At 38.5% G+C, this 15,656-nt stretch overlaps 1 protein-coding gene across 5 annotated transcripts in view; it reads right to left on the reverse strand.

Annotated features, from left to right (window-relative positions):
- Window positions 1-2,404, reverse strand: part of LOC149839963 (uncharacterized) — a 40,198-nt gene extending 37,794 nt beyond the window's left edge. For all 5 annotated transcript variants that reach the window (XR_016431380.1, XR_016431379.1, XR_016431381.1 and 2 more), the window contains exons 1-3: window positions 2,276-2,404; window positions 384-713; window positions 80-295 (exon numbers count right to left, since the gene is read on the reverse strand). Coding sequence is in view for 1 of the 5 variants with exons in the window: in XM_090002944.1 (XP_089859070.1) it covers window positions 80-295; window positions 384-590 (423 nt within the window). In the remaining 4 variants the exon portion in view is untranslated. The remainder of the gene's footprint in view (window positions 1-79; window positions 296-383; window positions 714-2,275) is intronic.
- Window positions 2,405-15,656: the final 13,252 nt, after the last annotated feature.

Consider the following 15,656-nt stretch of genomic DNA (forward strand, 5'->3'; position numbering starts at 1 on the left):
GTAAATGAGATCAGAAGTAAGAATTTCCTCAAACAGCACAGCAGATTAACAAGGCTTCTGAAATTCTCAGTGAACTCACCGGGCAGTTCTGGGCATGTTCCTGAACTTGCCGGTGAACAATTTGTGTCCCACACCTATTGCACACAACAGGGGAAGAACCATAAGGGCAACTTGTACAATGTGTTGTGCAGTCAGAGAAGGAACCCTGCCACGTGCAACCGCTCCTGTGATAGAGGCAAAACACTGGTATACGTCCTATCGCCTCAGCAACTGATTTGTTGGATTCTATAAGGGGCTGCAAACATTTAATGTGCATAAGATAACCATACAGCCTAATCAAAACAAGATGAAAACATAAACAATGAGTCGTCATTTGCCCATACCTTTGAATCTGGTTCTGTGACCAGATAGCCATCATAAGGGCAGGCTTTGGTGGTGCTAACAATGTACGTTAGACAGGGTTTGCAATAAAGATGAGTACACTGTGTTTGTATAGCTTCATTTGGATAAACTAGTTGACGACAAACGGGGCAAAAATATTCTCCAGCAAGTGATTGAATATTCGGTATGCACTCGTTATCAAAGCCCATTCTTGAACTGATGAAAATCCTTCAACAATCACACCCTATCAAGGTAATGACTATGGCGAGCCACCATTTGGTTTGCAACAAGAAATGATACTGGCAGAACAAACTTTAGGTAGTAGACGACTCCTGCATGGAACAAAAGGTGAATCAACATCGAGTAGGATTATCACAGAATCACTCCAACCAGTATAAAATGTCAACTAGTACAAGACAGCCAGGGATAGCTGATTGGATAGCATAAAAGTGGCAAATCAAGTAACAGAAAAAACAGATGCAGCTGGCAGCCTTGACCAAATCAGTAAATGTAACACAGAAGTGGAAAGAGAAATATGTAATGAAAATGCAAATAATAACAACTAATGTTAAAAGAAAATTGTATGAGAAATATGGAGGGCACACAAGAAACACATGTAAAATAGGCTACATAGTGTTGCATGCATTACCCAGGCAACGACCGTTGTTTTGTATATGAAGAGCTATGACCCTTCTGGTTTCAGCATGTGTGTTCCATCGGAAGCAACCAAAAGAAACAGAGAACCATGAAAATTGCATTCAAGCTAAGGGGATTCCCAGATAAGCAAGATGGAATGGTGGAAAAGGGACCAATCAAATTCCTGGTAAAATGAAAAAGAGAATGTCTTGGTTCACTCAATGCAAGAACAAAAGAGGACACAGGTTTCAGCAAAATTTCTTAAGGCTCCTAGTTGGTTTACACAAGCAGGAACAGAAGAGGCTAAGAGCTCCTACATATACGCCAAGCATTTATTCCTCAACAAAATTGAAGAAGTATTTCAAAATTCCCATAGAGCATATATAGAGAGAGAATCAGAGATAGATAGATATATACATATATATATATAGAGAGAGAGAGAGAGAGAAATATTTGATTCTGCCAATGCATGCACGAAAGAAAGGCTTGTATTGTACGATGGGAATTTTTGAAAGAAGAGCTCTGCATGAATTGTGTTACTGATGCTCTATAAAACCTTCAGCATTTTTCCCAGTACAAGAGAAAAACAGGAACGAACTGATTGTTGCTTGAGAGTCAATCGAACAAATAGAAGCTTTCAATATGTGAAGAAGACTAACGTATTGGAGCTAGCAACTACACAGTTTGTATGTTCGCAATCAAAATAGAGTAAGTAAAAGAACCTAACAGAAGCGGAAATGACACCGGCAAAAGAAGGCAATACACACCCTGACAAGAAGGTTATCGTCCAATACTCCAACAATAAACCTAAAAGTCTCATCGGACAAATATCCCAAAAAATAACATGTGAAGAAATACAAGCGATATCCAACAATACAGATGAAAAGAATCAGAACAACAAGACCCAATGAAATAAATAACAAGATCTTCATAGATGGACACACAGGCACGAGAACGAAATTCGCCTTCGAACAGCAACAGCTAGAAATGGAAACTACAATTGAAAGTATATAAACAAGTCTCCTCCCTCTCGCCCTCCTCGTACTTTTGCACTCATTCAAAAGAAGATGTAACATCATCGTTTTCCAACCAAATCCCAACTTCTATATAAATTTACAGGATGAATGAATCAAAAGATATGACGAAAAGATGCCCAAAACCTCGCCGGTTTCCGCACGCTATGAGGTTTCCGGACGAAATAGAAAGGATATTTTCTCCCATTTCTTTAATAAAACCGATCAAAACTACAGTTACGTACCGCGAAATCTACGTCACGAAACGCCTGAATACGCCGGAAATCCAAACCGTGAAGGGAAACCCTAACGCTGGAAATCTGTGACGCCGAGCTAACCGAACCAACACACCCTAGCCCCGCACTGAGATTAGGGTTTTAACTCTGGGTCGGTGGATATTTATATGCAGCGCTGTACAAAGAAATGACAGACGCTGTTATTTGCAACCTTGGATAATGTTTGAATTACGTAAATGTCATTCATCAACATCTCAATGAATCGGATCCGTGACGATATTTGATCCGACAGATTGGTTCATCGGGCCGACCCGGCCTGGCCTGATTAGGGCACGATAAAGACCTGCGGTGCCCGACCCATTTTCTGGCCTAAGCTCGGTCTGACCCAGTAATAATCAAGCTTGGGCTGGACTCCTATCGGACCCTTTGAGCCTGACCCATTTAACGGGTTGGGCCTGTCGAGCCACGTCCTGTGCATGGGGATGGGCCGACCCAAAACAAGCCGGGTACCCGGCCTCATGGCTACCCTAAGTTCAAGCTGTGGCATACTCTAACATTGTTCAGGCAGAAGGAGCAAATGGCTCCGGTTTGGTCGAACCCTTTATCTCTTGGTTCGTTAAAATGAGATTAGAATGGGCGTTCAGATTATATAATTTACAAGTTCAAACCTAATAGGAGTCCAGGGAAATACAAAAACTGGACTTCAAGGAAAATAGATTTCAAAGAAGATTCTTTCTATTGTTTGGAAGCATAAGTAACTCTTTCAAAGTTTCAGGCTTTCAACTCCCCCTATTCCTCACCATGCTTGGTTGTAGGTGAGTGTAGTTGTATTGCAGTCAATAATGAGTTAAAATAGATGAATGTAGGATTTATCAAAGTAAACGGGGTAAACAATTTGAACCATTCAAAAATCAAGAACTCACCGGAATCCTTGTGATTCAAGGAGTTATAAATATCACATCTTTATAAAACAAAACAAGTCTTTTTTAAAAATGGTTTGGATTGATCAATCCTACATCCACGATCACACACACACATTCACTCGTGGTGTGTTTCCTTTATGTTTTCCAATTTATACAAATGGTGGAAATTATCATCATTAACCAATCCCCCAGTTTTGTTAGGATAGTTTCTATCCTTTACAATTCTATTTTTATCATATTTACTACCCTTCCTTTTTTCCCTTTAGCCACAGATGAATCCATATCGTGACTTGCTATTTGTTCTATTTGAGTAGTTGAAAACTCATGCCTTGGGTTGTTGTCGTTATCCAAGTCTATCGTGTTGCTCATTTGAGAGATAGACGAGCATTGTAAGTCTTCAGAATTACTCTTTTCATTCCCCCTCAAACATGGTAGGGGTTTAGATCGCATGCCAAGTTTGTCTCGCTAAACTTGAAATCGAGACTTAGGTAAAACTTTATTGAGGAAATCTGCAAATTGATGGTCAATAGGAATAAACTTGGTAATCAAAGGTCCCAAGGGCAACTTTTTCTCGAATGAAGTGATAGTCGAGTTCGACATGCTTCATACGGGAGTGAAAAACAGGCTTGACTGAGGCGGAAGAGCAGACATGTTATCACAGAGCAAGGTAGGTGGGCACAAAAGAGGAGAATCAATGTCCCATAATAAGTAGCATAGCCAAGTGAGTTCGGCCGCAGCTAAGGCCATGGCTCTGTCGCAGCTAGAACGGGCTACAATAGGCTACTTCTTAGCACTCTAAGAGATGCAGTTTGAACCAAGAAACATACAAAAACCTGTAGTAGAACATCTAGTTAAGGGGCAACCTGCCCAATATGCATTTGAGTAGGCAACAAGTTTGATTGGAGAATGAGGAGAGTATGTCAAACCATAATCAATAGTTTCATGAACATATCGAAGATGCCATTTAACTATTTGAAAATGATGCATAGTTGGAGAGTGCATAAATTGAAAAATATGATTGTCAGCATATGATACGTTGGGGCGTATGATTGTCAAATATTGTAGAGCACCGACGAGACTGCGATATGTAGTAATATCTTATAACAACTGATCTCCTCCTTGCATGGGACAGAGATTTGTCACCATAGGTGTAGCATTGGATTTACATGTTGTCATCTGTGCACGGTCTAATAGATCCAAGGCATATCGTCTCTGGTTGAGAAATAAGTGGTCATGACTCTGATGGACTTCAATACCAAGGAAATAATGGAGATTTCCAAGATCGCTTATAGCAAATTCACAGTTAACTTGTTTTACAAAGGTTGCCAAAAACTTAAGAGAACTACCTGTGAGGGTGATATCGTCCACATAAAAAAGAAGTAAAGTAGTGGTGCCATCTTGTCGACAAACAAAAAGAGATGAATCTGTAGAATTGGCAAAGAAACCCATGCATAGCAAAAACGTGTCACACCGGTCATATCATGCTCGACGGACTTAACGCAATGCATATAAGGCACGATAAAGGCGACAAACATGGTGAGGCATAGCCGGGTCCTTAAAGCTTGGATGTTGTTCAATGTAAACCTCTTCATTCAGATTGCCATGAAGAAAGGCATTCTTCACATCAAGCCGCCGAATGGGCCAGTTGAAAGCAAGCACTAAAGATAAGACTAAACGAATAATTGTTGGCTTGATAACAGGTTAAAGTGTTTCCAAAAAATCAAGACCTGGTATTTGAGTGTATCCTTATGCAGCTAAACGAGCTTTAAGCCGTTTAACTTGTCCATCACTACGAAGCTTGGTCTTATAAACCCATTTGCTACCAATGACATGCATATTAGAAGTTCGAGGAACAAATGTCCAAGTATGATTATTTTTTAGAGCATGGAGTTCTTCTTCCATGGTCTAACACCATCCTAGGTTTTGTAAAGCATTGGCTACAATGTGAGGTTCAAGAGGAATTGACATGGACAAGAAATACTTAGGCTTAGGCTTGACTACACCTACTTGTGACCGAGTAACCATTGGATGGTGAATAATAGGTTCGAGTGAAGGAGATGCAACAATGTTTGGAGAGGCATCAAGTATAGATGAATCATTGATAGTTGGGTTGGAGGAAGTAGAAGATTCATCCAAGACGTTGAGGTATGCATGTGGATCGGACTCTTGAGAAGATGGTTGTTCAGTAGGAGAAAAGGTGATCTCCGGAGGAGGAGTCGACTCTGGAGAGAAAGAAGTAGAGGAAAGAGGGGCTTCATCTAGAAAAGAAATCAAGTCATTAGTTGTTTGAGCTTGAGAAAATAAGAGTCTGGGTTGAATAAAAGGGATTAAGTTTTCATCAAACACCACATGATGAGAAATATACTCGCGACCAGTGGGAGGATAAAGACATTTATATCCTTTATGAGAGTCGTTGTAACCAATAAACACATGTGACAGGGATTTTGGTTCAAACTTATGAGCTTTATAACCCTTAATGTAAGGAAAACATCTACTTCCAAACGAACACAAGCATGAGTAATCTAGTATTTTGTGAAACAACAATTGATAAGGACTCTTCGCCTCAAGAGTGGGTGAGAGCAACCAATTAACAAGCCATGTAGCAGTAGAAAATGCCTCCACCCAATACCGAGTATGTATGCCACTTTGAAAAATCAAAATAAGACCAAGCTCAGTGATTGATCGATGTTCATGTTCAGCAAATCCGTTTTGCTCAGGCATTTTTGGACAAGCTTTATAGTGAATGATGCCATGACTTTTTAAATACGTGGCTAAAGCATCACTATTGAATTTACCTCAAAAATTAATATTTTTGTCAAACTGATTAAGAACCATTTTGTGAAATTCCATAAAATTCGAAAACAATTTGGATTTCTTTTGTAACGGATAGAACCAAGGTTGTTAAATGCGCTGAGGCGAAGCGAGGCATTGAGCATGTTATGAAGTGAGGCGTAAGCCTCGAGGCGTTGGAGCGTAAGCTTCATGATCAATTGGGGGTTCAATCGAACCCGATCCATTTTCACCCCCTGAGTCCCGGACCCCTAGAGCATCCTCCTCTCTCTCTCTCTCTCTCTCTCTCTCTCTCTCTCTCTCTCTCTCTCTCGAGGTCTTTGGCACTGTCCGCTCCCTCGCCCAGTTCTGCCTCACCGGCTCCCAGAAGGACTCCGACTACAGCAGCATCCTCGAGTACAACAAAGAGCGCAACGCCTTCGACAAGGTCCACCAAGAGACCTTCAACAAGTTCAGTTGCCACCGAATCGTCCCGGGTATGTTCCTCGTCGTCGACCTCAAGGGTCGCGCCGTCATGATCGGCGCCTGCGAGAAGCAGAAGCTCGTCTACGCCCTCAACCGCGACACTGCTGCCTGCCTCCCCATCTCCACCCCTCTTGAGGCTCACAAGTCCCACACCCTCGTCTACTCCATCGTTGTCGTCTACTGCAACAACTCCATCTTTGCCGCCACCAAGCTCGACTACTCTGAAGCCAACCAGGACCCCTCCGGCCATGCTTCCATCGACGCTCAGAAGCATCTCACCTTCTACGAAATTGACCTCGGCTCTCCAGCAAGTGGTCTGAGCCCATTGACAATGGCGCCAACCTGCTCGTCATTGTCCCTGGTGACGGATTTTGGCAAGAAAGGGGCGGTTTGTAGGGACTACACAGATGCGTACGCTTTAGAAGTGAAGCTCATTTCGACTTGAGGCGTGCGCTTCACATGAGTGAAGCGTGCGTTTCAAGCCTGAAACGCCTCAATACCTTGAGCGTGTGCTTCGCCTATAAGGCATACGCTTTAGGTATTGAGGCGTACGCCTCTCACAACACTGGATAGAACTAGGTGAATCTTGAGTATTCATCAATAAAAATAACATAAAATTTCATCTTCTGGCATGAGAGAATAGGTGTCAGCCCCCACAAATCATAATATACTTTAGAAAAAATCTCACCAAAATGTTCAATGACAGGAATAAATGGAAGTCTGCACATTTTTCCTAACTGACAACTTTGGCATACAGAATGTTGTTGTTTATTAGACATTAAAATAAGTTTGTTTTGATCTAGAAAATTCAGAACTTGCAAGTGTGGATGTCCCAGGCGACGATACCAAACCTCCTTATTTGCAGACTTGAACTGAGTAGAGAAGTGCACCTCCTTTATTAATTGAGCCAAAGCATAGAGATCCCTGTGCCTAATCTTTGTTGCCACTATCGCCTTGCTGGCTTTGTCCTTAATTACAAATTCATCAGAGGTGAATTCAAACGAATATGGCATAGAGGAAGTTAATTGACTCACTGAAATTACATTTTTCTTAATTTTAGGAACAACCAACACATTATCTAATCTCAGTGAAGAAGACCCAAGATCAATATCTGCGGTTCCAATGTACGTAATGTCCAATTTACTACCATTTCCAACCATTATTTTCTCATCACCAGTATATTCAACAAAATTAGAAAGATTACATGTACTATCCGTTGTGTGGGCCGATGCGCCTGTCTCTGTTAACCATTGAGAATCTTGAGCATCAGAAATTTTGAGTGCAGCCAATGCCTGAGGAACATCTTGAGGTTGATATGCTTGATTGAACCGGTGGTAACATTTTAATGTCGTGTCATTTGTAAGACCACAGATCTGACACGTTGCCTTCTCTCTTTGTGTTCATGTGTTCGACTGATTAGAGTTTTGGTTTCCTCTTGACTAACTTGAGGGAGTAAATCCACATCCTTTTGAGTTGAAGCAATTATTGTGCTTGTTATTATAGTTCTTTGATTTTGATGTCTGTTGACTGTAAAAGGCAACATGTTGGTTCACTTCATTTTCTCCTGCATGAAGATGTTTCACAGTCTCATGCCCTTGGAGTAATGATACCACATCCAAGTAGGATGGAATCGACAGTTTCAACATAGCTGTCATAAAAGCTTTGTAGCCATATCTGAGTCCATTAACAAGCCAAAAGACCTTATCCTGATCTTGTATAGGCTTTCCAATGGCAGCCAACTCGTCACATATAGATTTAAAACCAGTAATATACTCAGTAATAGACATCTCTTTCTTATGAAAAGTTCAAAGTTTTTGCATAAGGAACACACAATGCTTTGATTCTCTAGCGAAAGTCGAGACAAGAGTATTCCAAACTTCTGTCAAGGTTTGAAGACTGACTACTAGGCCAAGAACCTCTTTGGATAGAGATCCAGTGATCCAACCCTTTAGTAACCTATCAGACTTTTTCCATACCAGATAGTCTGGATTCAGTGTGGACACATTGTCAATTCTAGTGACAATCATGGGTGGCACAAAATACTCTTCATTCAAAAAACCGATTAAGTCTTGGTTTTCAACTAAGCCTAGGATTTGTGTTTGCCAGAGAAGGAAGTTTTTGTGTGTGAGTTTTATGGTGACAAAGTTTGCCACACTGATAGATGAAGGATAGGGATACTTAGCTGGTGTAGATCCTGACTTGAGCTTGACATAGTGAAGATACAAAAAGTCCTTCTTCAGCAAATGCTAACAGAAACGACAAGTTAAGAAGGGAGCAACACACGCAGTGGCAGAGCAAAGATCTTCAACGCTTTGATACCATGAAAACAAAACAAGATTTTTTAACGTGGTTCGGATTGATCAATCCTACATCCACGATCATACACACAATCACTCGTGGTGTGTTTCCTTTATGTTTTCCAATTTATACAAATGGTGGAGATTATCGTCATTAACCAATCTCCCAGTTCTGTTAGGATAGTTTCTATCCTTTACCATTCTATTTTTATCAGATTTGCTACCCTTCTTGTTTTGCCTTTCGTGACTTATCGTGACAAATGGATCCTTATCGTGACTTGCTATGCTAGCCTTCATTTGTTCAATTTGAGTAGCTGAAAACTCGTGCCTTGCATTGTTGTCATTATCCAAGTCTATCGTGTTGCTCATTTGAGAGATAGACGAGCATGGTAAGTCTTCAAAATTACTCTTTTCACTTTATTAGCTCAATTGAAATTTAAAATTTTTAGTATTTGAAGGTGGTTGGTTTCTATCCAACATTCATGCTTCCCTCTCCCAATCACAATCCAAATATGTTTGGATCCTGCCATGACATGTAAGTCTTTGACCCTACCATGTTATGTAAGTGTCTCTTACAGAGTCTCAACTCCTCTGATATTGTTTTCCAAATAGAGCCTTCAAGTTTTTGTATTGGAACTAAGGTTCAGTTTAGATGACAAGAGAGGAACTTGGGTTATCAAGTGTTTGGATGACCAAAACCAAGTTTTTGGTAAAAAAAAACATTGGCCATCTTCTCGCAACCATTGGTCAAAAATTGGTTAGGCCAGTGTTGCCTTCACCAAGAGATACAACCTCACCATTTTCTGGTTGGTGGTCGACTTGAACCAAAAATCTTAAAAAAAACATTTGAAAAAGTTTATTTAAAAATGATTGGCTAGAAAATGGCTGAAAATTTTATTCAAAAATTGATAAAAATATATATAACTTTTTCTGACCTTTTTCCAACCAGCCACCAACCAGAAAATGGTTGGGCTAGTGTTACCCATGTTGGGAGACACTGGCCCGATCATTTTGCTGCCAATGGCTAACCAATTTTTTTTTATTGCAAATTTAATAAAAAAATTAAAAAATATGGTCATTTTTTAATAAACCACCAACCAAGAAATGGCAACTGGGATGATGTCACCCACATTGGGTGACATCGGCTTGGCGATTGTCCTATTGGTGGTTGATCAATTTTTTTCTCGAAAAAAACATTAAAAAATTTAAAAAATCCAGCAAATTTTGAATTAGACACCACCCAGAAAATGGTCGAGTTGGTGTCGCCCATACTGAGCAACACCAGCCAGTGGTTTGCTAAAAAAAATCTTTAAAAAATAAAAAATAAATTCTATTATTTTTTCAGGCAACCACCTAGAACGCCCTGCCTTAACTCAATGGGTTTTTCTTTTTAAATATAGTGGAAGACTTTTTTCGAACCAATTTGAAATTATCCCCAAACTCGAGCGCATCACAAAATTAGAATTAAACCATTATAATTCAAATATCATAAAAAGATTTTATTTACTTTATAAATAAAATTTAAGAGTTTGTACACAAAAACCCAAAAAGAAACAGAAAAGTATATTTGAGTGAAACACAGTCATTCTTATGTGCATCAGCATTCGTCTGTCTACTTCCACAAAGTTGAAAAGAGAAAAAAATGGGGTGTCAGACACATCATGTCTCAACACAATTTTGCACATAGTTACTAGGTCTAAAATATACGAATACAAAATATAATGGTTATGGTTTAACCTACATAACCTTTACATCATCCTATGATGATGTAAGCAAACATACCATACATACAATGCACACATACTTTGATGTATACATACGCAATCAGTCACTCACACTCTTTTACATATATCAAACATACAATGCACACATACATTTATACGCACATAAACATATAACATATGCATATTTTTATGTGTAAATATACTTATAATTTACACACTTATTTTTGGGTAAGTAAAACATACAATTCACACAAACTCTTATGTGCACATATAATCATATGTACTTGTATTTGCGCATATATTCATGCACATAGGTCATTTAAGCGTACACTTATGCTCACATGCAAATTCATGCATATAGTTAAACATCTATTTCATTTAAGCATAAAATTATGCTCATATATACCTCATGCATACAATTATGTAGGTATCATCGTTAATCATACAATCATACTCGTAAACAATTTATGTATATAATACCTATGAGTTTTTCGCGCTTTTAATATTTAAATCCAGTAAAATTCAGGTTAAATTTATGAGTTATGATTGAACGATGACTCTTGTTAAATCTGAAATAGGCCACAAATCTCGTAGGAGGTCCGATTAGAAGATTTTGGGTTTTGATTGGATTAGAAAATGTGTTTTGAAAAATTGACCAGAACATATTTTGGACCCAACCCATAGTCCCTATAGGATACCACTATTGACATCTGAGGCCAGAGGGTCACGCCCAACCTTGTATGGTACCACAAGTCAACGTGGGGGCTCATAGGAGGCATAGAGGTGGCTAGGGATGTTTTGCTCCTTCACACCTTCTCTATGCTACATGGTGGTTTTAGAATGAGTAGAGATTCTAAAGGTGGGTTTCATGACACTTGAAAATATGGGTAATTATCTAAAAAAAATAATTAAGAAAAAAAGTTAATTAGAGAAGTTTTCAAGAAATTCCTAAAGAAGGAATCTATAATTCTCTCTTTCTTAAAGTTGGTAAGTATTGGGAATTGACTTGGCAATTAGGAAAATTAGAGATAAAATCTAATTAGTTTATGTTAATTAAAGTATATGATGGGGCTAGAAGCCCCCTAGTGGACCTCACCTTGTTAATTAGGTAAGTGAGATTATAAATAAAAAAAGAAAAGTCAACAATGGGAGATAGTTTAGGTAGTGGAGACTCCATAGAGGAGTTTCCTAGGTGGATCAACCCTTAGGTTGGCCAATATTAGAGAGAGAGAGAGGGAGGTGGTTTGGGAAACCACCTCTCATCTGTTGTAGGGGTCCTCTTGGATGCCCCCTTAGTGGGGCCCATATTAGAGCGAGCGGGAGGTGGTTTGGGAAACCACCTCTCCACGATAAGAGGGGTCTTCCCTCTAATCTCTCTCTCTTATGTCTCCTATCCCTACACACCTCTCTACAACTCCTTCTCTCCCTCTTTTTGTATCCTCTTCGTCTTTCCTCATCCCACATGCCTAGGTGTGTGTATAGCAGCCTTTGTTTCTACAACACGAAGCTCCGATGGAAGACAAAGGCGAAAATCCATTCGGGAAACCAATGAAGGTAGGGTACTCCTTACTCATAGTCGCAGATCGATTGCAAGCGCATAGATTGTGCGCCTTGCCGATTCTGTAGGTCGGTCCATGGTGGATCAGACATGAAACAAATTAGAAAAATGTGTTAAAAATGTTTTGAATTGATATCATGGTTTAAAAAATGAATGGAAATCACATTTCTGGCAAAACTATGCCTGAATGCCCAAATCAAAAAATCGGGTACCATAGAACATGTAGTTTTGTGTTTCTAAACAATTCCAAATTGATATTTGTATAAACATCGGTGTGTTCAACATGTATTATGTTTGGACATGTATCTTCCATGATTTACGGTGTTCTTGTATGACTAAGATTGAAAAATACATGTTTTTTATCCAAGCCGCACATTTCATGTCTAGTTTATGCGATATCTTTGTGTATGATACTAGATTTTACTTTAGTTAAGCATGATCAAATTTATATCTACTGTATTTCATGTGTTTACAGCATGGATCATGGATCTGCAATTTATTTTGTGTTTTATGGTTATTTTGCATGCAAGATTTGTAAACTACATATTTTTTTGTATGAATAATGAAATATATGGATAGTTTTGGATAATTTAAAGAAGCGAAGTGCTCCAACGCATGTTTTATGATCATGTGATGCATGTTATGAGCCTACGTGGTGCATAGGTATTGTGTATATGGTTGATGCCGGTAAATTAGTTTTACATGTTAAAGCATGTGTTTTTTCAGTCAAGCATGTTTTGGTATATGTTACACATGAGATTTTGACTTTTTTTAACCAAACATATTTGGTAGGAGAATTGTACCACTCAAACGGGTTGGTTTATGATAAAACCCTTTTACATGGACCATGTAAACATCAACATAGTATCCCAGTAATTAGGGCTTGGTCAGAAAACCCTTTGGGGAAGAGTTATAGCTACCGTAACATCGGATAAATTTTTTGTCGCATATGCAGAGTTGTTTTCGATAGCCTAGTGTGTGAAAAATCCAATAAATCAGGGATTTAATATTTTTGATTGATTTTTGAATGTCATGGGTGTCATGTGTGTGAATTTAGATAAAATTAAAAAAAATCAAATTCTTTACTTGTGAATCCCATAATTTCACACAAGTCGGGTGAAAATCAGGGTTCTGCAAAGAACCTATATCTGGATTGTCTCAGATAGGGTTTGCTCCAAAAAAATCATATTAAGGAGTTTTTTAATGAAAAAATATTTATTTGAAAGCTATCGAGTAGGCTAAGACTCCTCCCGTATTTGGGGTGGTGATTGTTTCTTTGCGAAACAGAATTTTGTCATGTTCTAACAGAACAAAAAAATAGCTTACAATCCATGAATGACTACAAACGAATGAAAATAGTTTTTTCTGAGCTATCACTTCGATATGAAAGCAAACACCCTCTGATATGACTGTTATTTTTTTAAGAGCTTAGATATGCGCCATGTTAAGGTCCATAGAGCTAGGAACAACACCAAATTTTTGTTGTGTATCGTCCCTGGTTTGGCACATGTTATGTCTTGTGAACTTGTCTTATTTTGAATAATCATGTTTGCTTATGATATGTAATGGTATACATGTGTTTTACAACATGTGACATTATATGATTATTGTGTATGCAAGCATGCTTATGGTTTATGCATGATGACATATGAGACTGCATATTAGCCTATGAGTTTTGGGCATGATAGATGGACCATGCAGTGTGCATTGGCATACATATATTATTTATATTATTCAGGATTCATGTTATATTGAAATGAGTCTCATGCATCAAGTAGTGTGATATGCGGCATGTGATGTTTGTAAGTCTGGTAAGGCATGCATACATTGGGCTCATGGATGCGCCAAGTTTAGTGGAATCGTGAGTGCTAGTGTGCACCAAGAAAAGTAAATATTTGACATACTCATACACACTTAAGCCTTAAAGAGGCACTGTTGGCTCAAGGTTACTCATATGGGGTATGATCGAGAACTCGATCTTAAATGACTACAAATTGCATGTGTTATAGTTTTTGAAGTGGATATGAGCTAAAAGAGCCTTAGTGTTGAGAGCACTTAAACAACCTTAAGTAAAGATCACTTAGTAGCTTATTTAGACAATAACTACCTTGGAGATGGTAGTTGGTACACACGGTCGAGAAAAGTGTTGTAAATGTTTTCGGAGAGCAAAGACATCTCCATGGGTCTTTCATCCTCAAACGTAGGGAGTCGGGCTACCAAAGAGGCTTAGGTAGGTAGTTCATCACTTTATAGAGTAGGAATTATGATTCTGCACAATTCACTGTGGGTTCTCACGGTCACAAACCACCCCCTGTGAAAGTTCACATACTCTTCGAATTCTTGGAAAAATTAAAATAAACACCCCATGTGATTGTTGAGTGGGAGTTAAGTCCTCAGACTTACCCCCAAGTAAGGAAAGATGAACAATATAACAATGTATTAAATGTGTTCATAAGTATGCTAGTGTTATGTGTTATATGTTAGCCTAAGTGTTTATGCATTTCATGCATGTTTTTGTGTTTACATACATAGGTTGTGAATATTGGCGTACTTGGTAATGTATTTACTTATGATCTAAATTACTATTTTGTATGATTATAAATGCTCTTACTTGTTGGTAAGACTAGTTAATTACAAATGTTTATGTGTTTATTGCTTTATGTGAAATCTTTATCCACATTGTGTATGTATGTATGCCATGAAATTATCATGTTATAAATGTTTTTTGTTATGTAATGATGTATAAGATATGTGTTGTATTCTTTCTATGCATATGTTGTGAGATATATCATATGGGGCTCAGGTTGATCCCCTACTTTTAACAATTTTTAGGTAACAAGTGATGGTGGTCGGTGATGGCGGGAGGCTTGGGGTGGCACCAGAAGGGTCATAGCTTTTCCCAGGGTTCTTTTGGGATACTAGGTTGAGACATTTATTATTTGATTAAATATTTTATAAACTCTGATTATTGAGACTAGTTGATGGTTTTGTTTGATTTAATTACGTTAAATGCATGATTAGTTTATGTAATTATAGTTTCGTGTGTGTGTGTTTGTGAACTGTAGCCTGCTCAAGGCTTAAATCAGTTTCTAAATAAGTCTTTCACTATATCTCTTGTGAAAAATAAATATGTTTAGTTTAAAAAAAACTCCTTAAAATTTTGGTTTAAAAAAGTGGGTGATAGACATGGCATGTCGTACAAGGCCTCAAACAATAGCGGTTGTTGTAGGTGAAGTTTGTGAACTTCACATGTTGATCTCACTTACCTGACTAATTCAGAGTACAAGCTCTCAACATATCCTCTAAAGTTTAGATAGTCCTCTCAGATTGTCCACCGGTCTGTGGGTGGAACACAGTAAACTGCAACTTCATTCCCAACACCTCCTGTAATTGTCCCCAAAATTATGATGTAAACCGTGAGCCGTAATTTGATATGATGGATCATGGTACTCCATGTAGTCAAACTATCTCATTGACTTACAAATATGTCATACTCTCCACTGTCTTATTTAGTTTGAAAGGTAAAAAGTGTGCAGACCTAGTGAGATGGTCAATTATTACCCATATGAAATTGTGTTGTCTGTAGGTCAGAGGCAACCGGACTATGAAGTTCATGGTGATAAAGTCTCACTT

The sequence above is a fragment of the Nuphar pumila genome, chromosome 4 (assembly GCF_984573655.1).
Source record: "Nuphar pumila chromosome 4, dmNupPumi1.hap1.1, whole genome shotgun sequence".
Lineage (NCBI taxonomy): Eukaryota > Viridiplantae > Streptophyta > Magnoliopsida > Nymphaeales > Nymphaeaceae > Nuphar > Nuphar pumila.